General features: G+C 45.6%; 1 protein-coding gene across 1 annotated transcript in view; it reads left to right on the plus strand.

Moving 5' to 3' along the window:
* The window catches only part of LOC123749382 (E3 ubiquitin-protein ligase TRIM32-like), a 125,713-nt gene that overhangs the window by 65,350 nt on the left and 34,250 nt on the right, over positions 1–26,113 (plus strand). The window contains exons 3-6 of the mRNA XM_069337631.1: positions 5,036–5,737; positions 6,689–6,835; positions 10,513–10,728; positions 10,845–11,282. Coding sequence (XP_069193732.1) covers positions 5,036–5,737; positions 6,689–6,835; positions 10,513–10,728; positions 10,845–11,282 — 1,503 coding nt within the window. The remainder of the gene's footprint in view (positions 1–5,035; positions 5,738–6,688; positions 6,836–10,512; positions 10,729–10,844; positions 11,283–26,113) is intronic.

Raw genomic sequence — 26,113 nt, forward strand, 5'->3', positions numbered from 1 at the left:
ATTTCACTGGTGTTCCCTGCCTTGGTTTTTAGAGAGTGTATGATGGACACAACATCTGCCGGGCTGATTGGTGAAAGGAGAAGAGAGTTTGGATAGCTGCCTGAGAGATATGTGTTAATATGTGTCTGAGTCTGTGGGATTTTACTGGCAAGATTAGCACCAACCGATGAAAAGAAACTATTAAATTCATTTGCCATTTCTAAATCAGTTGACGGTATATCCCCATCCTTGTAGAGTTTTATTTGGTTATGTGAGTGTTGTTTAGTTCCTAGGATACTAGATATAGTTTTCCAAGTGCTTTTCATGTTGCCTTTTGCTTCACTGAATCTATTCACATAATATGCAAGTTTTGCCTTTCTTATGATACTGGTAAGCATTGATGAGTACCTTTTAGCTACTTCCTTTGAAACTAGGCCAATCCTAACTTTCTTTTCATATTCATGTTTCTTGTTGATTGAGTTGAGAATGCCACTTGTGAGCCATGGATTGTTTAATCTTTTGTCAGTTACTTGCTTGGTAAGATGGGGACAATGAAGGTTGTAGAGGCTTAGAGTTTTGGAGAGGAAGAGGTTAGCTAATGAATTTATATCATGGGTATTATTGAATTCAGAATCCCAGTTAATATTGTGAAGTGCCTCTGTAAGATTGTCTAAAGCTGATTCACTGTGTAGCCTAAATGAAAGTTTCTTGCTTTTTGGTGGTGTTATGTCCATGTTCGCTATGAGAAAGGTAGGATAGTGGTCAGTTGTTCTGTCGTAGATTATACCAGATACAAGGGGAGCTGTTATGTTTGTCCATATGTGGTCCAAGGTAGTGGCTGATGTTTGAGTGAGTCGGCTAGGTTTGGTGACTGTGGGGATTAGCATACAGGAGTTCATGCTGTTAAGGAAATAGTCAACTTGAGAGCAACTTTGTTGACCCAGGTCAATATTAAAGTCTCCTTCCAGAATGATGTGGTTTTTGTTGAGATTGTTGTTTATAATAAGATTCCTTAGGTTGTCTGAGAAAGAAGCTATGTTAGTATTGGGAAATCTATAGATGGCTCCAATAGTCAAAGAGGATTTAAGGGATTTAATTGTAAATTGAGCAAAAGTATATTCACAGTAGTCATCTCTGTCACTAATAACACTGTTGCAGATAAATGTATCTCGGTAATATATAGCTGTGCCACCCCCTTTTTTATTAGGCCTACAGTTATGAATGGCTTTAGAACCAGCTAAGTTGTAGAGTTGGGTATAATCTTTATTTAGCCAAGTTTCTGTTAAAATAATGAACGATAGGTTAGTACCTAGTGCTGTGAGTAGTGCATTTAAATCGTCAAAATGTTTACCAAGTGATCTAACATTTTGGTTATAAACTGATAGATAGGTGCTATTTTGGAGTTTGTTTTTAGCCTGGTGTGCTGTGAAATACTTGCAATAATGATGATCAATGTGCTGGTTGGTATAGATATGAGACAGAAGATTTTGATCAGGATCAATATCAGTGTGCATAGAGATGCAGAGGGATCACGATACAAGATACACGATAAAGCAAAACACAAGAATAAAAGCAAATACAATAAAATAGTAACAATTTAGAAGTAAAATAAAGATCCAATAGATAGCCAGGGAGGACACAGAAGTTACATAAAATAAAAAAACAAAAAATCAGTAGAGACTGACAATATAAATGTAAAATAAAAAATAATAAGAAAAATAATAATCATAAAAAAATGATCTTGAAGATAATTAGCTTAGTAATGGTTAATTAACAGGGTAATAAAAAGCCCTAGGTTTAGTGACTAGGGGATTAACTAAGAACAAATAATTAAGAGTATAAAACAGGCAAAGATGACAAACAAAAAAATAAAATAAAAATAAAAATAAACACCTTTGGAAAGGAAAGGCAGAGCTTAAGTACACTTTGGTTGTATGTGAGACTACAAATTATGTTCTGGTTATTCAGCTGATATCCCACAGAATGAATATAGAATGCTCCAAATCACATGTGCATTTCTATAGGCCATTGCTCCTCGTGCCTCTCTGAGAGGGCCAGATTCTGGCTTGTGGTTCCCGGTAGGCCTTGAACTCCATCCACACTGATGCCAAAGGTTAGGGATGTCTTTATCAGCCTGGATAGCTCCGAGGAGTCGAAGGGACTCACCCAGAAAATGATGTTTCATTACATTCAATGGTGGTTTTTTAACATTTCTAACCAGTTGGATGAATTCTTGTTCTAAACTGAATTCCCCATTTCTAATCGTTTTGTACCAAGCTCTCTTTCTACATATAAGATTCTTCAGATCCTTTGTTATCCATTTCGGGTCATTAGAATTCGATCTATTCAATCTGTATGGCATACTACGTTCCTGTGCTTTGCTTAGAATATTTTTAGATAAATTAAATTTTGAATACACATTGAAATCCCTCTTTACATCACCAATTAGTTTGGTTTCACGTCTTTCACCAAGACCAGCCCACTTCCCATGCCCAGGACTTTCCACTCTATTTCATCCAAAAACATTCTTAGATCATTAAAATCAGCTTTTTGAAATTCTGGCACCTTAACAGAATTTTCTCATATAAATCTATTCCATTCTACGCTAAATCTGATTTCTTTATGATCTCTGTTCCCTAGCTCACTCCCTATTTCAATTTCATTAATTTGTGTTTTCCTGTTAACACTAAGTTTAAAATATTATTTTCCTGCATTGGTTCCTTAACCCGTTAACTGTGCAACACATCATATGATGTGTTCAGTGATGTGCAGTAACTTGCACTACACATCATATGATGTATTGGAGTACTACGCAAGATTTAACGGCCCGCGGATATACAGGGTTCGCCACACTTTCATCAGGGCTCTTGTAAACAGACGACATTTAAAAAAAAAATCGTGGGCCAAATTCCTGGGTGTGAGGGGCCTCAGTATTGAGTGAGCAACCAAGCCTGACGCACGCAGCATGAGCTCACAGCACTGCTGTTCAGCTTGTGACCACAGCATTGCCTAAAAATGCCATAATATACATGTTCTTGCTATTATTTAGCGAAGATATTATTACAGAAGACCCCTGACTGTGATAAAACTGACCAGGATTCTGATAATAGCAGGATTGTGATGATATTTAGCACTGTGCTCCATGGAGGGAGGAGTAATGCTGTGGGAGGGAGGGTGGTGGCGTTGTCTTCTGACTGTGTGTGGCCACCTTTTATTGACTGCACTCACCATACCAGCTTAGTAGTTCGCTTTGGTGAACACAAATGTAGATACTTATATATAACGTGTGTACAGAGTGTAATAACAGCAATAGGAGTAGGTTGAGAGCACAACTTATGTTGTTTACTGGTAGCCACTATGGTCTTTGGGCACCATACCAGCTTACTTGTACAAGTATGGTGAATAAAACAGGTAGATACTTATATATAATGTGCATATACAGGGTAATAACACCACAAACAGTATTGTTGGAGGAGAAATATTAGTGCGTCTGGCCTTGAGGGTGGCCGCCACCAGCTGACTGTGTAAGTAGCTATGTCACCCATGACACAAATGCTGCTTGACCTAGATGCTCTAGATATTTCATCCCATTGATGCTTTGCTTCCATCCTGTCAAAGTTTGGTGGCCTTTATATAACTCCTATTATAAGATTATAGCTTTTTCATTTAATTCTAACCAAATAGTTTCTGTGTGTAGCTCAGTTTTGATTCCCTCTTTGAGACTACATTTCAAATTTTCCCGAACATATATGGCTACTCCCCCTTTCTCGTCTAATATATTTATCTGTGTGAAATAGTTTAAATCCGCTTATTTGATATTCAGCTATTAGTTCTTTATTTTCTACTTTCATCCATGTTTCGGTAAGTGCAATAATATAAATTTTTTTTCTGTGCAGACGAGCATTTAAATTGTGTATTTTGTTTCTTAAACTCCTACTATTAGTGTAATATACCTTAAGTGTATTGTTATTTTGAGGCGCTTCTCTTTCCCCTGTTCGTTTTGCCAATTTGCTTCCTCCACTAACACATACTTTTATTACCTCCTTTCTCCATATCAATTTCTATAACACTATCCAGTTACAGTTTAAACCCAAACAAACCCCTCCAACCACAGGTTCCAATGAGTTGGCAACAGCAACCACCCCAGCCCTAGATAGACGCACCCCATCCTGAGCATACATGTCATTTCTTCCATTGAAGTGTTCCCAGTTATCTACGAATGATATTGCATTTAATTTGCAACATTTGTCCAGTTGGCAATTGACACCAAGTGCTCTCGTCAACTATTCGTTTCCATCTCCCTTTCTTGGAAGAATGCCACATATGACCGGGATTCCTCCCTTGCTCCTAACTAATTCTATGGCTGTCTTAGACCTCTGTATCAGTGTCTCACTCCTAACTTGTCCTACAACATTTTCACCGGCACTGATACAAATAATGGGTTTGTTCCCATTTCCAGTTATAACATCATTCATGTTGTTAACAATATCACCAATTCCTGCTCCCAAATAGCAAACCCTTAACTTGTTTCCCCTATCCCTGGCACAAAACGTTTTAGCCAAATACCTCACCTGGGAATCTCCCACAATGAAAATTCGCTTAAGTACTCCCATTACTTTGTGAGCATCTTGAGGGACTTGCGCTCCCTTCGTTGTCTTCCCTTTCGAGGGACTAAGACCAACTTAAACTAAGAATACTTGATCTTTCCTCCATTATCACACACGATAAATACATTTCCTTCCATTATTCGTAAGAAAGTAAGGACGGGTTTTGTTAGTCTGTAATCTCGGGTACGGCTTACAAGCAGCCCTACTGCAATATGTTACCTAAAAATATTACCCTTTACTCCGGGATATATTTATAAAAAATATTGGCCCTTCTGTGGATATGTTAACCTGTCAGTAATATTAACTCTGCTCTAGAATAGCTAAAAAATGTATGTAAATATTATATAATTACTATTAGTAAATAAAGTACCTGTACTGTAATATTACTTTTTTGAGGTGTCACTGTACTGTAATAATACATATAGCTTAACCAAATATTCTTTCCATAGGATAACAGGCCAGAGGAATGTTCAGTGTGTTATAACGATTATGATGACAATCAGCTACGCCCTCGCACACTGCCTTGCGGCCACACATTCTGCTCCCAGTGTATTGACAATGCTATCAAGAATGGTCAGCTGACCTGCCCCAGCTGCCGTGCCGAGCACGCTGCCACAGCTGCTACTCAGTTCCCAATTAATTATGGTATGGAGGCCCTTATCAGAAAACTAAAAGGTATCGAGGTTGTACCAGAGAAAACGTTACCAGCAAAACCCATTAAAACTTCTGCAAGAGGCATCAGCAAGAAGTTACATTCCCTGGTGCAGGAGCAGAAGAGCAGCATCAGCACCCTCATTACTAGCTGTGAAGAGGTACTGTCCCAGCTGGGGGAGTACCGGGGGCAGCTGGGAGACTGGAAGACTCACCACCTCCAGCTCCAGGACAGACTCTGTGCTCTGGTAGAGCAGAACCAGTCAGCAATGAAGCTCTTGGAACTGGAGGATACCAGTGTGGTGGATATGACAACACAAGGAGAGGAAGGGAAGACTCAGCTGCAAGCCATGTTGGGGAAGCTCGATCCAGTCAACACCCTACAGGAGGTTGACACAACCATAGACACAGCTCATGAGTACAAGATGAAGGTAGAAGATTGGCTCCAGAAGTGCCAGGAACTCTTCCCAAATGTCAGGACTGTCCACACCTCAGTGAAGGTACGCTGCTGAAGGTCACATTGATCTCACCCAACTGTGTGTAGTATTGCCTCTATATAAACACTTTTGACATGGAGACACATCAAGATGAGAGTTGACTTTATATATAGGAAACTTTTTGCTCTAACACCTGATACATTTTTATTAATAAAGTCAACTGTCATCTTGGTGTATCTCTACTCTGTGGTCAGTGTAGAGAAACATTACTTATATTGTCAAATTACTTTACTCAGTCTGATGCTTCATTATAGTCCAGTTACTTTACTCAGAGCCTGATGCTTCATTAAAATCCAGTTACTTTACTTAATGCCTGATGCTTCATTATAGTCCAGTTACTTTACTCAGAGCCTGATGCTTCATTATAGTCCAGTTACTTTACTCAGAGCCTGATGCTTCATTATAGTGCAGTTACTTTACTCAGAGCCTGATGCTTCATTATAGTCCAGTTACTTTACTCAGCGCCTGATGCTTCATTATAGTGCAGTTACTTTACTCAGAGCCTGATGCTTCATTATAGTCCAGTTACTTTACTAAGAGCCAGATGCTTCATGATAGTCCAGGTTCCACCATTAATGTTTGTGTTGGTAATGACAGGTGCAGGAGACCATCAGGGAGGCCCTGGAGATGATGACCACAGAGACAGGTGCCACAGCTGACCCCGTACACCTGGGAGACTCAGCCTCCACCATTAATGTTTGTGTTGGTAATGACAGGTGCAGGAGACCATCAGGGAGGCCCTGGAGATGATGACCACAGAGACAGGTGCCACAGCTGACCTTGTACACCTGGGAGACTCAGCCTCCACCATTAATGTTTGTGTTGGTAATGACAGGTGCAGGAGACCATCAGGGAGGCCCTGGAGATGATGACCACAGAGACAGGTGCCACAGCTGACCCTGTACACCTGGGAGACTCAGCCTCCACCATTAATGTTTGTGTTGGTAATGACAGGTGCAGGAGACCATCAGGGAGGCCCTGGAGATGACGACCACAGAGACAGTTGCCACAGCTGACCCCGTACACCTGGGAGACTCAGCCTCCAGCATCATGGATAAAGTTCAGGAAATCACTGGAGAGATCCCCCGGAAGCAATTAACAGTAAGTTTTTTATTTTCTCTCGTGGTTCATATCACAAGATATTGAGTTGCGTTTTGAGGAGAGGAAGCCTGTTCTTAGGTTTATCGAGGTTCCCCAAGGTCTACTACTGACTTTCCTTAACATACAATTTACAATAGTTTCCTACCTCTTGGATAAATATTTACTGGTAGGTGAACAGGTGCAACAGCTGAAAGGAAACATGTGAACCATTTATGTCCTGCATGGTGATTGAACCTTTGATCCTCTATTGAACCCAGGATCCTGCCCCCCCCCCTCACAGAGGCACAGAGAGCAGGTGACACTCTACCAACCAATCCCCAAAGCATCCAGGATCCAGCCACAGGTCCAGCACCAACCCCCTGCCAGTAGAGGGGGACTGGAGCTACAGGTCCAGCACCAACCCCCTGCCAGTAGAGGGGGGCTGGAGCTACAGGTCCAGCACCAACCCCCTGCCAGTAGAGGTGGGCTGGAGCTACAGGTCCAGCACCAACCCCTTGCCAGTAGAGGGGGACTGGAGCTACAGGTCCAGCACCAACCCCCTGCCAGTAGAGGGGGACAGGAGCTACAGGTCCAGCACCAACCCTCTGCCAGTAGAGGGGGCTGGAGCTACAGGTCTAGCACCAACCCCCTGCCAGTAGAGGTGGGGGGGGGGCTGCAGCTACAGGTCCAACACCAACCCTTTGCCTGTAGAGGGGGGCTGGAGCTACAGGTCCAGCACCAACCCCTTGCCAGTAGAGAGGGGGGGGCTGGAGCTACAGGTCCAGCACCAACCCCCTGCCAGTAGAGGGGGACTGGAGCTACAGGTCCAGCACCAACCCCCTGCCAGTAGAGGGAGGCTGTAGCTACAGGTCCAGCACCAACCCCTTGCCAGTAGAGGGGGACTGGAGCTACAGGTCCAGCACCAACCCCCTGCCAGTAGAGGGGGGCTGTAGCTACAGATCCAGCAACAACCCTTTGCCAGTAGAGGGGGGGCAGGAGCTACAGGTCCAGCACCAACCCCCTGCCAGTAGAGGGGGACTGGAGCTACAGGTCCAGCACCAACCCCCTGCCAGTAGAGGGGGGCTGTAGCTACAGATCCAGCAACAACCCTTTGCCAGTAGAGGGGGGCAGGAGCTACAGGTCCAGCACCAACCCCCTGCCAGTAGAGGGGAGGGGGGCTGTAGCTACAGGTCCAGCAACAACCCTTTGCCAGTAGAGGGGGGCTGGAGCTACAGGTCCAGCACCAACCCCCTGCCAGTAGAGGGGATGGGGGCTGTAGCTACAGGTCCAGCAACAACCCTTTTCCAGTAGAGGGGGGCTGGAGCTACAGGTCCAGCACCAACCCCCTGCCAGTAGAGGGGGGGGGGAGCTGGAGCTACAGGTCCAGCACCAACCCCCTGCCAGTAGAGGGGGGCTGGAGCTACAGGTCCAGCACCAACCCCCTGCCAGTAGAGGGGGGCTGGAGCTACAGGTCCAGCACCAACCCCCTGCCAGTAGAGGGGGGGGCTGGAGCTACAGGTCCAGCACCAACCCCCTGCCAGTAGAGGGGGGCTGGAGCTACAGGTCCAGCACCAACCCCCTGCCAGTAGAGGGGGGGCTGGAGCTACAGGTCCAGCACCAACCCCCTGCCAGTAGAGGGGGGCTGGAGCTACAGGTCCAGCACCAACCCCCTGCCAGTAGGTGCTTTCCTTGACTGGCTTCAGTTTATGTGTAGTGTAATGTGCTGATTGTGGTGAATTTTGTAGGTGTGATTTACTGATAATGGGTCCCTCACTGACTAAAGGTGATAATGGGGCTGACATTGCCCACAGATGATAATAGAACTGACACTGTCCACAGTTGATAATGGGGCTGACACTGACCACAGGTGATAATGGGACTGACACTGACCACAGGTGATAATGGGGCTGACACTGACCACAGGTGATAATGGGGCTGACACTGACCACAGGTCATAATGGGGCTGACACTGACCACAGGTGATAATGGGGCTGACACTGACCACAGGTGATAATGGGGCTGACACTGACCACAGGTGATAATGGGGATGACACTGACCACAGGTGATAATGGGGCTGACACTGACCACAGGTGATAATGGGGCTGACACTGACCACAGGTGATAATGGGGCTGACACTGACCACAGGTCATAATGGGGCTGACACTGACCACAGGTCATAATGGGCCTGACACTGACCACAGGTGATAATGGGGCTGACACTGACCACAGGTGATAATGGGGCTGTTTCGGACCCGAGCCCGACGTCCGAGCACGGAGCAGTGACGACCGCGCCATCTGTGGGTCAGCTCCCGAAACCCCCTCCAAATGGACGACGACACCTGGTGAGGACGAAGTGTACCGGCCACAAGGGCCAGTTTCCAATCCTGTTCAGCTCACAACACAGCCGCTGCTGACCTCTGGTGAGGTGGTGCTCAGACAACAGCGCCATCTATGGAGTGGATAGGTTTGCGTTTGTGTCTGAGCCTGTAAGTGAGGTGCTTTTGTGTGTACCTGTTATTGATGACGTGTCTGCTTACAGAGTCGACCTGGGACTGCTGTAAGGGAAGTTGAGTCAGTCTACCCAAGGCAGCGGTCCCCATACCAAGTGCTTTGCTGCAGCAGCTGTGAGTCGCCTCCCGGATGAACACTGTGGTGTAACCCTGCCTGTGAAGCGGCAGTTGAGGATTGTCATACCCGGGACCGACTGCTGGAGACGATTGACCACTGGGGTATTGTGGACAGGAGAGTGATCTGTGGTATCACACGAGGCTCCTGACTAGGGCGCTACCCTAGTATCGCTCGTGGAGTGGCCTGACCAGCGTTGCTGATCCGGAACCTGCCAGCTGTTCTGCTGGATTTGTGGTTGACGGCCTCCACGGCGGTGCCCCCAGTGGAACTGTGTTTTGGCTGGCCTGTGTCAGGGGTAGACTCAGCTTCATCAAAGGATTCGTCAAGAGACCACGAGAGCACCGAGGACTTGGCACCGAGAGAATCCAGCGTCTTTAGGAGAAGACGACCGTGTATATACTTTCCCTGTGTAGTGTTAATACCCCTCCCCCTGTGTAACTTTTATATATTATTTATTGGTGGCGGTGCTAATTATAATATTAGGTTTTTGACTTTATTTCCCTTCCCTTTTAAGTTACTTGCGTTACGGATCTCATCCCTTGAAAGCCACTACTGGCTTGGGGCCGGATACCCTTCCTCTAACAACATCAGAGTACGAACCCAGTTGCGACCCGCGAGGGCCGTAACAGGGGCTGACACTGTCCAGAGGTGATAATGGGGCTGACACTGACCACAGGTGATAATGGGGCTGACACTGACCACAGGTGATAATGGGGCTGACACTGACCACAGGTCATAATGGGGCTGACACTGACCACAGGTCATAATGGGGCTGACACTGACCACAGGTGATAATGGGGCTGACACTGACCACATGTGATAATGGGGCTGACACTGACCACAGGTGATAATGGGGCTGACACTGACCACAGGTGATAATGGGGCTGACACTGACCACAGGTGATAATGGGGCTGACACTGACCACAGGTGATAATGGGGCTGACACTGACCACATGTGATAATGGGGCTGACACTGACCACAGGTGATAATGGGGCTGACACTGACCACAGGTGATAATGGGGCTGACACTGACCACAGGTGATAATGGGGCTGACACTGTCCACAGGTTGAGGACCTCCGCAGGATGAGTGAGCCCGTCAAGAGGCTGGTGGAGGCTGGCCGGGTGTTGGCCGTCAAGAGGCTGGTGGAGGCTGGCCGGGTGTTGGCCGTCCAGGAAGACCAAGATGGCCGCCGCTCCGCCAGGATAACTCTACAAGACGGACAGCTGTACCTCCACCCACTCCTGCGTCAGCCCACGCCCGACCACGCCCACACCCTCCAGGTTACTTTATTACAACCACTAGTCTTACTAACATTACTGACTTACTAAGTTTTGATAACTAATATGATAACATTTTGTTATACAGTTATCAGCATGATTTATTTGATTTTCTGCAGGAGAGTGAGGTTGTGGGCGTGCTGGAGCCCTCCTGCACCCTGGCGTTCCTTGACCTCGGGTGGGCGGGGTCAACAAGAGGGCGGGTCACCATCCGGCTGACCCCTGACACTCCGCTGGCCAGACAGTTTGTGTTGTTGTGTACGGGCCAGCGGGGCCACACCTACCGCAACACTAAACTGTTGCGGGTGTGGGGCAAGGGTCAGCCGGGGGAGTGGGTGGAGGGTGGAGACTACGAGAGTAATGATGGTGAGGGAGGAGCCCCACTGCTGCCTGACCTCCAGGGGCAGTACCGAAAGTCAGCCCGGGCAGGAGCTGTGTTGGCCAGGTGGAGTCCGGAGAGTCCCAGGAGTGCCCAGTTCATCATCATCACCAGGGACCGCCAGGTTGGTGTCCATTGGTCATGTGTCTTCGGTGATGTGGTGAGCGGCCTGGATGTGGTGAGGGCAGCAGTCAACCACAGTAACATTAGGGAGGTGACTGTGGTGGACTGTGGTGTTGTGCTGCCACTCTAGTTCACTGTACCACCACCATCACTACTGTGGTGTTGTCCTGCCACTCTAGTTCACTGTACCATCACCATCATCACTGTGGTGCTGTGCTGCCACTCTAGTTCACTGTACCATCACTACTGTGGTGTTGTGCTGCCACTCTAGTTCACTGTACCATCACCATCACTACTGTGGTGTTGTGCTGCCACTCTAGTTCACTGTACCACCACCATCACTACTGTGGTGTTGTGCTGCTACTCTAGTTCACTGTACCATCACCATCACTACTGTGGTGTTGTGCTGCCACTCTAGTTCACTGTACCACCACCATCACTACTGTGGTGTTGTGCTGCCACTCTAGTTCACTGTACCATCACTACTGTGGTGTTGTGCTGCCAATCTAGTTCACTGTACCATCACCATCACTACTGTGGTGTTGTGCTGCCACTCTAGTTCACTGTACCATCACCATCACTACTGTGGTGTTGAGCTGCCACTCTAGTTCACTGTACCATCACCATCACTACTGTGGTGTTGTGCTGCCACTCTAGTTCACTGTACCATCACCATCACTACTGTGGTGTTGTGTTGTCACTCTAGTTCACTGTACCACCACCATCACTACTGTGGTGGTAGTGGTACAGTGGTGTTGTGCTGCCGCTCTAGTTCACTGTACCATCACCATCACTACTGTGGTGTTGTGCTGCCACTCTAGTTCACTGTACCATCACCATCACTACTGTGGTGTTGTACTGCCACTCTAGTTCACTCTACCATCACCATCACTACTGTGGTGTTGTGCTGCCACTCTAGTTCATTGTACCATCACCATCACTACTGTGGTGATGTACTGCCACTCTAGTTCACTGTACCATCACCATCACTACTGTGGTGTTGTGCTGCCACTCTAGTTCACTGTACCATCACCATCACTACTGTGGTGTTGTGCTGCCGCTCTAGTTCACTGTACCATCACCATCACTACTGTGGTGTTGTGCTGCCGCTCTAGTTCACTGTACCATCACCATCACTACTGTGGTGTTGTACTGCCACTCTAGTTCACTATACCACCACCATCACTACTGTGGTGTTGTGCTGCCGCTCTAGTTCACTGTACCATCACTACTGTGGTGTTGTGCTGCCGCTCTAGTTCACTGTACCATCACCATCACTACTGTGGTGTTGTACTGCCACTCTAGTTCATTGTACCATCACCATCACTACTGTGGTGTTGTGCTGCCACTCTAGTTCACTGTACCATCACCATCACTACTGTGGTGTTGTGCTGCCACTCTAGTTCACTGTACCACCACCATCACTACTGTGGTGTTGTGCTGCCACTCTAGTTCACTGTACCACCACCATCACTACTGTGGTGTTGTGCTGCCACTCTAGTTCACTGTACCACCACCATCACTACTGTGGTGTTGTGCTGCCACTCTAGTTCACTGTACCATCACCACTGTGGTGTTGTGCTGCCACTCTAGTTCACTGTACCATCACCATCACTACTGTGGTGTTGTGCTGCCACTCTAGTTCACTGTACCTCTACCATCACTATCACTCCTGCATCACCATGGACTGCGTGTTTTGATGCCAATATAATTTAAGGACACACCTTTATCACTATATCATCATAACTTCACTATCTTTGGTATTTAACACTTTGGTATTTATACTTTGGTATCATATGCCTGACAAACAAGGCTGTATCACCATCAATGCTATATCTTCCCAGTACTGTAACCTATCATTGCTGTATCACTATTGCCTCACTATCACCTCTATATATCACCATCACCTCAGGCCCCACACATGGGGTCATATACTGACCATATTGAGTAACAAATTGTTGGTGTCACTATATGACAGCTGTTGTCACTGTTATATCACCAACAGCTCACTATCACATCACTGTACGATTTGAGGCGATTTGAGAAGGGACAGAAGAAAGTGAGCCTCAAAGCGATGTACACAAACATAGATGGAATTACAAATAAAGCAAATGAGCTTGGAGAACTGGTACTAGAGGAAAACCCAGACATAATAGCCCTCACAGAAACAAAGATCACGAAAACGATAACAAATGCAGTGTTCCCACAGGACTATTATGTTATGAGGAAAGAGAGGGAAGGAAGAGGTGGGGGTGGTGTAGCTCTGCTGGTAAGACAAGGCTGGGATTTTGAGGAGATGGATATTCAGGGCTGCGAAGGTTTCAGTGACTACATAGCAGGTACTGTAACAAATGGAGGGAAAAAAATTATAGTCGCAGTCATATATAATCCACCACCAAATGACAGAAGACCTAGACAGGAATATGATAGAAACAACATGGCCACCATTAACATAATAGAAAGAGCAGCTTCTGTTGCTAGCAGGAATGGATCTGGACTACTAATTATGGGAGACTTCAACCATGGGAAGATAGATTGGAAGAACAGAGACCCGCATGGAGGACCAGAAACATGGAGAGCTAAGCTGCTGGACGTGGCAACAAGAAACTTTCTAAGCCAGCACACCAAAGAACCAACAAGAATGAGAGGAGAAGATGAACCAGCAATGCTTGATTTGATATTTACCCTAAATGAATGGGATATAAGGGAAGTTAAGATGGAAGCGCCCTTGGGAATGAGTGACCACAGTGTATTGAACTTTGAGTACCTGGTAGAGCTAGGACTTATCTCCCCCCAAAAAGAACTAGGAATCAAAAGGCTGGCATACCGAAAGGGGAATTATGAACAGATGAGAAGTTTCCTAAGTGAAATACCTTGGGACACAGACCTCAGAGACAAGTCTGTACAGGGTATGATGGACTATGTTACCCAAAAGTGTCAGGAGGCAGTAAACAGGTTCATCCCGGCCCAAAGGGAAAAATCCGAGAAGCAACAGAAGAATCCATGGTATAATAGGGCATGTATGGAAGCGAAGAAACTGAACAAAAAGGCGTGGAGGAACTTCCGGAATAACAGAACACCAGAAAGCAGAGAGAGATACCAGAGAACTAGGAATGAGTACTTCAGGGTGAGAAGAGAAGCAGAGAAAAATTTTGAAAATGATATAGCAAACAAAGCCAAGACCGAACCAAAGCTACTCCACAGTCACATCAGAAGGAAAACAACAGTGAAAGAACAGGTATTGAAACTTAGAACAGGCGAGGACAGGTATACAGAGAATGACAGAGAGGTGTGTGAGGAACTCAACAAGAGGTTCCAGGAGGTCTTCACAATAGAACAAGGTGAGGTCACTGTGCAAGGAGAAAGGGAGGTAAACCAGGCGGCCTTGGAGGAGTTCTAAATTACGAGAGAGGAGGTCAAGAGACACCTGCTGGATCTGGATGTTAGAAAGGCTGTTGGTCCAGATGGGATCTCACCATGGGTACTGAAAGAGTGTGCAGAGGCACTTTGCCTGCCACTCTCCATAGTGTATAGTAAGTCACTAGAGACGGGAGACCTACCAGAAATATGGAAGACGGCGAATGTGGTCCCAATATACAAAAAGGGCGACAGACAAGAGGCACTGAACTACAGGCCAGTGTCCTTGACTTGTATACCATGCAAGGTGATGGAGAAGATCGTGAGAAAAAACCTGGTAACACATCTGGAGAGAAGGGACTTCGTGACAAATCACCAACATGGATTCAGGGAGGGTAAATCTTGCCTTACAGGCTTGTTAGAATTCTACGATCAGGTGACACAGATTAAGCAAGAAAGAGAGGGCTGGGCGGACTGCATTTTCTTGGATTGTCGGAAAGCCTTTGACACAGTACCGCATAAGAGGCTGGTACATAAGCTGGAGAGACAGGCAGGTGTAGCTGGTAAGGTGCTCCAGTGGATAAGGGAGTATCTAAGCAATAGGAAGCAGAGAGTTACGGTGAGGGGTGAGACCTCCGATTGGCGTGAAGTCACCAGTGGAGTCCCACAGGGCTCTGTACTCGGTCCTATCTTGTTTCTGATATATGTAAATGATCTCCCGGAGGGTATCGATTCATTTCTCTCAATGTTTGCGGACGATGCTAAAATTATGAGAAGGATTAAAACAGAAGAGGACTGTTTGAGGCTTCAAGAAGACCTAGACAAGCTGAAGGAATGGTCGAACAAATGGTTGTTAGAGTTTAACCCAACCAAATGTAATGTAATGAAGATAGGTGTAGGGAGCAGGAGGCCAGATACAAGGTATCATCTGGGAGAGGAAATTCTTCAGGAGTCTGAGAAGGAAAAAGACTTGGGGGTTGATATCACGCCAGACCTTGTCTCCTGCAGCACATATCAAGCGGATAACATCAGCGGCATATGCCAGACTGGCCAACATACGAACGGCATTCAGAAACTTGTGTAAAGAATCATTCAGAACTTTGTATACCACATATGTCAGGCCAATCCTGGAGTATGCAGCCCCAGCATGGAGTCCATATCTAGTCAAGGATAAGACTAAACTGGAAAAGGTTCAAAGGTTTGCCACCAGACTAGTACCCGAGCTGAGAGGTATGAGCTACGAGGAGAGACTACGGGAATTAAACCTCACTTCGCTGGAAGACAGAAGAGTTAGGGGGGACATGATCACCACATTCAAGATTCTGAAGGGGATTGATAGGGTAGATAAAGACAGTCTATTTAACACAAGGGGAACACGCACAAGGGGACACAGGTGGAAACTGAGTGCCCAAATGAGCCACAGAGATATTAGAAAGAACTTTTTTAGTGTCAGAGTGGTTGACAAATGGAATGCATTAGGAAGTGATGTGGTGGAGGCTGACTCCATACACAGTTTCAAGTGTAGATATGACAGAGCCCGATAGGCTCATGAATCTGTACACCTGTTGATTGACGGTTGAGAGGCGGGACCAAAGAGCCAGAGCTCAACCCCCGCAAACACAACTAGGTGAGTACAACTAGGTGAGTACATAACACTGTCACTGCTACACCAACATCATTTCACTTTCTCGACATTATCACCTCACACTGATATTTCTTCCTTACATTCACTGATATATCACCATCACTGCTATATCACCATCACCTCACTATCACTGCTATTTCACTATCACATGGGTGTGTTCTGATATTACCATACTGGTTCATGGTGTGTTGTGATATTACCATACTGGACCATGGTGTGTTGTGATATTACCATACTGGACCATGGTGTGTTGTGATATTACCATACTGGTCCGTGGTGTGTTGTGATATTACCATACTGGTCCATGGTGTGTTGTGATATTACCATACTGGTCCATGGTGTGTTGTGATATTACCATACTGGTCCATGGTGTGTTGTGATATTACCATACTGGTCCATGGTGTGTTGTGATATTACCATACTGGACCATGGTGTGTTGTGATATTACCATACTGGTCCATGGTGTGTTGTGATATTACCATGCTGGACCATGGTGTGTTGTGATATTACCATACTGGACCATGGTGTGTTGTGATATTACCATACTGGACCATGGTGTGTTGTGATATTACCATACTGGACCATGGTGTGTTGTGATATTACCATACTGGACCATGGTGTGTTGTGATATTACCATACTGGACCCATGGTGTGTTGTGATATTACCATACTGGACCATGGTGTGTTGTGATATTACCATACTGGTCCATGGTGTGTTGTGATATTACCATACTGGTCCACGGTGTGTTGTGATATTACCATACTGGTCCATGGTGTGTTGTGGTATTACCATATGGGTGTGAGGTGGTGTTATGACCACACATACACCAGTATGATCATACTGTAGCTGGTGTATGATGTGCTCAAACTGTATAGTGATGTCTTGGCTGATTAGCCTAGTATTAATTTATGTATAGTTATTCTTTTTTCAATAACACACTACTACTAAATGTGTATTGCCAATGTAGGCCACATATATCTATGTATATTATATTTCTGTACTATAATTCCTTGCCATGTATTAGTTGATATATATTAGAAGTGTAGTGAATAGCAGTAGCCTAATGTCATGTAGCTTGAAAAACTTCCGTATATGCTTATATTATGGAATGCTACATAATGCTGTTTTGGAAATATTATGTGAACTATGATGGAGAATGTATAAATTTAGGTTTTGGATGTATTACTGTCATGTATACTGTGTAATTTCCCTTTCATTATTGTTCATTGCATTGTTCTCTAACATTAAATTCGATTTTGGCACTGTAAGATGTATAACACATAAACATGGTTTTGATTCACATGTATATATATGCACTTTATATTGTATTCATGTATACTTATGTATAATGGCTGGAAGGCAGACATCTTGAAATCCTCCCTTAACCCCTCCTCCCCTCTCCCGCCAGTGTTACCATGTCTTGCCAATATGAATTCTTTGTTCACATATTTTTTTATCATGATATAATCTTTAATGTACTGAATTATTGATATGTATTAATATGTAAGGTTGTGTATTATAGTCTTTATTTTGTTGATATATGAATTAGAAGTTCTTGATCGAGATATGTCTGTATATAAGCTTGAGATATTTGAAAGAGAGGAGTCAGCTGACTCATAGAGGTGGATACAGTGTCGCTCCCGGCCAGCATGGCTCTGGGCAGTCACTCTTTGATTTTCTCAGTCGAGCGCATGTGTTGCCGCTACGGTCCGGGGTTTGTGACCTTATTTGTGTCATTTGACTGCTAGGATATTTGTCATGTTGCAGTAATGTATACCATGGATCAGTTCTACCATTGTGCATCCTTTATACCAGGTGATAGGTGCTGTTATATATCTTAGTGAGGTGGGTACCTGAAGATCTTAAGTGATGCCATTGTGCTGTATATGATATTGATTCCTCATACCTCATTTGTTAATGGTTGTGACACCACCACCACCCTGTATTGGTATTAGCAGCATAATAGGCGCTAGTGTCCCACTGTGCCACGATAGAGCCTGGCGTCAGCTAGTGCTGATTGTATGCAGTTTTGAGACCTATTGATGATCATGCCCAGCTTTGAGAAGCTGGATAAATCATTGAGTGTGAGTTTATAGATTGTATTCTTTTTTTATGTTCATTTATGTTAATGCCCAGTAAACTGGAATATTTTTTGTTAGCCTTTCACTCCCCTAGACACTTATTGATATTTGGCCAGGTTATATTTTCCATTGATGCTGTAGGTTACTCCCCCTTAACATACATATATATATATATATATATATATATATATATATATATATATATATATATATATATATATATATATATATATATATATATATATATATATATATATGTCGTACCTAGTAGCCAGAACTCACTTCTGAGCCTACTATGCATGGCCCGATTTGCCTAATAAGCCAAGTTTTCATGAATTAATTGCTTTTCGACTACCTAACCTACCTAACCTAACCTAACGTAACTTTTTCGGCTACCTAACCAAACCTAACCTATAAAGATAGGTTAGGTTAGGTTAGGTAGGGTTGGTTAGGTTCGGTCATATATCTATGTTAATTTTAACTCCAATAAAAAAAAGTTGACCTCATACATAATGAAATGGGTAGCTTTATCATTTCAAAAGAAAAAAATTAGAGAAAATATATTAATTCAGGAAAACTTGGCTTATTAGGCAAATCGGGCCTTGCATAGTAGGCCGAGAAGTGCGTTCTGGCTATTAGGTACGACATATATATATATATATATATATATATATATATATATATATATATATATATATATATATATATATATATATATATATATATATATATAATGTATGTATAGGGGTACCACCACTGGTTTAATTAAAGGGACCCACATCCTCGAAGAAGAAAATAAATAGTGTTCAGAGAAGACCTTGTGGATTCTCACTGAATACTTTAATCTTTTCCTCTCCTACCACCCCTAATATTTTTTTTTTTTTTTTTTTTATTGCAATGTTACAGTTTACAGAAAACACACACTTATATAACAATATAACAATATACCAATCAGTGTTCGAAGACCTCGTCCAGTTCCTCGGGGGTCGGGTGCGTACCCAAGATACAACACGCATTTCCCCTCTGAACAGCGACACAGAGGCGCTGGAACATAAAACTGGCCGCTCTTGGGTCTCTAGTCTTCCCAATGAGTTCCTCGCCCAGCTCCTTCAGGAACTTAAGTGCACATTTACCCCAGGCGCCCAGAGTCTCAGAGCCTATTGGCACGAACCTGTAACAACGTTCTAGGTCCCTGTACTTGTTAGTTTTCTGGGTCTCCCTGAAGGTGGCCGCCCCGCCTCCCTCAGCTGCGCTGTAAGGTAGATAGGTATCAGCCAATGTGGATGCACACGTGTAGTCCCACACGACCTGTTTACCTTCCCTCCACGGCTGCAGGGTGACTCCATCTGGGCGTTTTTGGCTGTTGTCAGGTCTGCACAACTGAGGTTCCCTTTGTGCTGGGCACCCAGCTGAAGCCAAACTTCTCTTGATGATGTCATTGACTGCTTCATGTCTGGCAATCTTTCCCTGTGTCTTACGACAGATGAGACCATGGCTGCCGTATTAGTCTGCCCGTGCATGGCCGCAAATACACCGGTGCTCGGTGGAGATAGGGGCGGCAAGGCGCAGAGCAACACCAATACTTAGGGTCCGATGGTCCAGGCAGGTGCCCAAGGCGGAATTAGGGACTGCCAACAGGAAGTCCCCAGCATGGGGAGCTTGCACAGCTAGAAGACGCGCTTTGTCCCTCCTGGAAGCTGCCTTCAGCAATGATGTGGCGATGTTCTCCACTATGGGGCTATCCCATTTGGACTGTTTGCAGTCATTTGGAAAAGTCGGTCGAGGATGAGAGTTGACAAGAGTGTCCCACTGACCGGCTCCTTCCGCGAATTTGGGATCATGAATCCCAATGAAGTCTCTTAGGTGTTCCGGTAGTATTTCCTTAACTAATTCACCTGTTGCACTGGTCGAGGATAAGAATGCCGGCAATGCTAACTGTGTCGCCTTGCGAATTCCTATTCCCCCGAGTCTAACTGGGAGCGTTGCTTGGTCCCATTGGTCATCTTGCAGGGAGAGGTTTAACACTTTCACGGTTATTGACCTTAGGAGTGTGTCATATTCTGTTAATTTTGGGCTGTCGAAGGAGGGAGCACACCTTAGGAAATAGGTCAGTCTGGGCAAAGCCAGGCACCTTGTGAGAAGGTACAGAGCATCATGGGCGTCCAAAGCCCCTATTCTTCCCTCCATCCTCCTCAGGTCGTTCAGCTTTTCTTCGAGGACTACCTCAATGGCGCTCGAGCCCAGAGGTGCCCCTAGCAGCACACTGTCGGTGGGAGCGATCACTTGGGCTCCTGGCAATATGGTTCGCACTGCATCTATGGTTGGTTGGCTAGAAGAGATGATTTCACACTTTAATGGGTTTAGGGTGAGTCCTAACTCCTCTCCCTTAGATTTCACCAGCTGTAGATCTTCTAGCAGGGACTCCTGTGCCCCTGCCAGGGTGCCATCGTCCAGGAACCAGATGTTGAGTTCGCTGGTCAACCTGCTTGTGACCTCTTTAACAGCCATGCAAAAAAGAAAAGGGGCAAGTGGGTCTCCCTGCTGGACACCTTCTGCAGAAACAACTTCATGTTCCCCAAACAGCAGCGTCGATTCCCTACTGTACCCTGCTGAGACAAAGGGGAGTAGAGAAGGAAAGCTTGTTCGAACTGCTTCCAGTACCACATCCCTTTTTACCTGGTTGAAGGCATTTTTAAAGTCTAATTTAATTAATGCCTTATTTTCTGGGAGGTGCTTTATATAGGCTCGTGCTGCATGAGCTGCTGCTTCACAGCCATGGGGGACACCAAAACCTAGTTGATGGGGTCGAAGCATCGTCGCAGCGTCTATGCTAATTTTTCTGACAGCTGCCCTAGCAACAAGGCGCCGAAGTGTGTTACCCACGGCAATGGGTCTGACTCCATCTTTCTTCTTGAGGGCACAAAGGGATGCTCCAAAGAAAAAGGGTTTAATTGTATCTGGGATCAACCCAGAGAGGCAGTCGTTGACAAACTTCGTGACCTCTGACAATAGTGTCTCGGCAACTTCTCCGAGAACTGGATTTACCATCTCCTTGAGGTGCTGAGGTCTTACTCCAGTGTATCCCCCTGCCGAGCCTGGCGGAAATGACATGATGGCTTTGTATACCTCTGACGCTTGGAGGAATAGAGGTCCCATGTATATATATGTATATATATATATATATATATATATATATATATATATATATATATATATATATATATATATATATATATATATATATATATATATATATATATATATATATATATATATATATATATATATATATATAGTTTGATGCTCATGATGCACTCTACCTCATCACCAGATGTCTGTCCCTCCCCAGGTTAACCTACTTTCTGAGGTGTTCACCATCTTACAGTAGCCAAAAACTAAGTGAGTATGACTGGTTACTGAAATCAATGCTAGAAAAAGCCCTTAACCTCTCTCTCGATGACCTACAGTGGAAACAAGCCTCTCTTCCCGTAAGACTTGGGGGCCTCGGAGTTCGAACAGCAACGCAAATCGCTGTTCCAGCCTTCCTGTCCTCCTTATCAGCATCCGACGACCTTGTGAAGGAAATTCTACCTGCCCACTTACATCAGCTGGCAGGTGTACATGATCCCAATTTTACACGCTGTGCCACAGAGTGGGCCTCTCGTGCAGGCCAATCACCTCAACCACCATCCCCAAAATCCCACAAGCAATCCAGCTGGGATGGTCCCATTGTAGACCAAGTTGCTGCAGAGTGCCTGGGTGCTGCAACAACACAACACGACATTGCTCGCCTCACAGCAGTAGCAGCACCACATGCAGGGGATTTCCTGTTAGCAACCCCAATGTCGGCAACTGGCACGCGTCTCACACCACACGCCCTCCGAATTGCTGTGGCCCTCTGCCTTGCTGCCCCAATCCACACCAGATATAGGTGTATTTGCGGCGAGGTGGTGGCTGACAGGTACGGTCACCATGGCCTACTCTGCCAAAGCACAGGGGGATGGCACTCGAGGCACAGTGAAGTTAACGACATCATCAAGAGGAGCCTCACTACAGCTGGATGCCCAGCTGAAAGAGAGCCCCGTTACCTAACGCCCCGTAACTCTGATGCTCTTATTGGTCGCCCGGATGGTATCACAGTGAACCCCTGGAAGAATGGCAAGCAGTTGGTATGGGACTACACGTGCGTATCAACCCTGGCTAACACCTACATTAACCTCAGTGTTGCACAACCAGGTGGCGCTGCCACCCACAGGGAAGCAGCCAAATCCCGTAAGTATAGAGAACTGGATCACCACTACAATTTTGTCCCCATTGCTTCTGAGACGCTCGGCGCCTGGGGTAAAAGTGCTACCAGTTTTTTGAAGGAACTGGGTTCTAGGCTCATTGAAACAACAAGGGACCCGAGAGCTGCAAGCTTTCTTTTCCAGCGCCTCAGTGTGGCGATACAGAGGGGAAATGCGCACTGCATCCAGGGTTCCTGCCCGCCATCTGAGGAGCTGGAGGAACTCGACAAACTATGACAACCATCTTTGTAACCCATATGTAACTCCTTTTTTGTAACAAAGTTCAAATAAAGTAAATATATATGTGTACATACAAAAGAATGGGGGTGGTAGGAGAAGATAATATTAGTGTTCAGTGAGAGACCACAAGGTCTCCTCTGAATACTTTTTATTTTCTTCTCCGAGGCTATGGGTCCCCACATTGGCACCAGAGGTGGTACCCTCACAAACTATTTTATATATATATATATATATATATATATATATATATATATATATATATATATATATATATATATATATATATATATATATATATATATATATATATATATATATATATATATATATATATATATATATATATATATATATATATATATATATATATATATATATATATATATATATATATATTAGTATATTTTGGTAGCAGTCTTTCCTGTAGACATATATTATTAAATATGACCGAAAAAGTAAGATTAATAATTCTAACACGAATTTTCTCGATCTTCCTTACGTTTCTTTTCACTGTTGATGGTAATTCAAAAATCAATTCTCCAAAATTCATTTTTATTTCTAGTCTGACGCGACACTTGAGCACGTTTCATAAAAATTATTACATTTTCAAAGACTTTAGTTTACACACACACACACAACTTTAACTGAATAGAGCTTAAACATCTTCGAGTTTTTATACCTACATTTGGGTGAGGTGACATGTTACAATAGTTTTGGATGAGGTGAAAATAAACTTTTAACGCAAGACAGGACACGAAACAATGGGTATTAAAGGTAGGTAACTGCAGAAGGCCTATTTTTATTGGCCCATATTTCTTGATTCTATATTGCTTCTATATTGGAGCGGAGTCTTGAAGTGGCTAGAATATAGTTGTGCATTAATTGGCTGTTGATTGCTGGTGTTGACTTCTTGATGTGTAGTGCCTCGCTAAGATTTCTCTGGTGATGGTTTGGTTGTGGGAAGAGACTATATGTTCCTTAATGGAGCCCTGTTGCTTATGCATCATTAAACGCCTGGATAGAGATGTTGTTGTCTTGCCTATATACTGAGTTTTTTTAGGCTTACAGTCCCCAAGAGGGCATTTGAAGGCATAGACGACGTTGGTCTCATTTAAGGCGTTCTGCTTTGTGTCCAGACACAAAGCACAGACACTCGACCCCCCTCTGTGGCTGGGTCGAGCCCCAAGCCTGCTGTGGTGACTGTTTCGTCCCCTTGCACGGCTCCATCCCTTCTTGTGACTACTGCACCTTTCGACCCGTCTCTCTCTAAGGGTTCTCATCGCCGTCCCCGCCATGGCCGCTCTCGTATGCTCCCTTCCCATCCCACTTCGTTCCATGCTTTGTTTGGTCCTGATACGTGGACTAAATACTTTGACCTCCAACCTTTGGATTCAACTCCTCCTGATGATTTTTCCTTTCATAGGCATCTTGTCGATTCCATGGATGCCTCTATCACCTTCAACCCCACTCGTCTTGGTACCCGTGTCGTTGCTGCTCCTTCTCAGGATGCGGCCACTCGCTTGGCCGTCTTATCCTGCCTTGGTGAAACCCCTGTTCGGGTCTCGAAGAACGCCCGGTTGAATGCCAGTGTGGGCACTGTTCTCCTCCCGCACCATGTTGCGACCGTTGTTAGGGATCTCAGGGACTGCCACGAGGATATCAAGCATGTCCTCGAGGCCCAGGCTCATTCTGTCCTCCAGGTGGATACATTTACTCGTCCCCCTCGTGGTCATCGTCGTCTGCCTCTTCGGATTGTGAAGATTACCTTTGATGGTAGGACCCTTCCATCCTCTGTCATTCTTGCTGGTGCCAGGTGCTCCATTCAGGAATATATTCCCTCTCCGAGGCTCTGCGGTAAGTGCTGGAAGTTTGGGCAAGGTACCCTCAAATGTTCTAGTCCTGTCTCTCTCTGTCCCCTGTGTGGAAGCGAGGGTCACTCTAAGTTGGAGTGCACTTCTCCCCAGGCCCGTTGCCTCAATTGCGGTGAGGCCCACCCTACCTTCTCCCGTGCGTGTATTCGTTACAAACTTGAGGCGGCTGTCCTCAACTTGAAGCACCGGGACCGTTTGTCTTTTCCTGAGGCTCAGCGCCAAGTTCATTGTCTCCCCTCTTTCGCCGGTGTTTCCTATGCTCGCGTGGTGCGCTCTTCCTCTCCTCGTCCTTCCCGCCTTCCTCAGTCTCACAACCGTTTCCGAGCTTTAGACCCGGACACACCCACCACCACCTCCCCTGTTTCCCTACGTTCTGTCCCGAAGGGTCCCCCTTCTGGTTCTCTGTCTAGGGCTCCTTTTCTTTCTACCCAGTCTGTCACGTCTCCTGTGTCTTCTATTTCCTCTCCTTCTAGTCCTCCTTCCCGTCCTTCTCCTCCGTCTCTTGGCTCTCCACGCCGCCTGACTGCGCGGGCCGACGTCCATTGCTCTCCTGATGGTTGTGTTGTTCTCTCTCGATCTTCTTCTCCTATCGAGACACTGGAGTCTGTTGCCCAGTACGTTGCTGCTGGGACGCCTGTATCTTTGAGTCAGAAGCGGAAACCTGGCTCCTCTCCTTCCTCCTCCCCTGTCGGTAAGAAAGCTTCGCTTTCTTCTTCACCCCCTCTCTCTGATTCTATCATTCCTTCCCCTCCCGCTTCAGTGGTGGTGCCCCCTGTTCCTACTGTGGGGGTTTCTTTAGCCCCTGGTTCCATCTCGGATACTGCCCTTGCTGAGGTGCGCTCCCCTCTTTCTGCCCCCCTCCTCCCCTTCCTTCTCCTCCAGACCCTACTCGTCCACCTCTGGTCCGTTCTCCCGCTTCTGGCCCTCCTTCTTTACTCAGTTTACCCATGCCCCCTAACCCTGACTTCGCTGACCCTGATCCTGACTCTGTGCTTTTTTAGCGTGCTGTGTTCCTTCTTTATCTTTGTTTCTTCTTTGCTCTCTGTTGCTCCCCTCTCTCTCTTTGCTGATGTCTTTTCTCCAGTGGAACATCCGTGGATTTTACGCCAATTTCCTTGACCTCCAACTTCTCATTTCACAGTTTTCGCCCCCCTTTGTGTCTGTCTCCAGGAGCCGATGCTTGGTTCTCGTCCTGGTCGCTTCCGTGGCTATTCTTTTCTCTCCCCTCCCTTCCCCCCCAGCTGTCGCTGGGGTCCATAATTCTTCTGCTCTCTTGATTCGTTCTGATGTTCCCTTTGTCCCCTTACTTTTTTCCTCGCCTCTCCACTGTTCAGCCGCCCGTATCTTTGTGCGTAGATGGTACACGGTTTGTTCTATTTATTTACCCCCCACTGTCCCACTTTCT

This window comes from Procambarus clarkii, chromosome 38 (genome assembly GCF_040958095.1).
Source record: "Procambarus clarkii isolate CNS0578487 chromosome 38, FALCON_Pclarkii_2.0, whole genome shotgun sequence".
Lineage (NCBI taxonomy): Eukaryota > Metazoa > Arthropoda > Malacostraca > Decapoda > Cambaridae > Procambarus > Procambarus clarkii.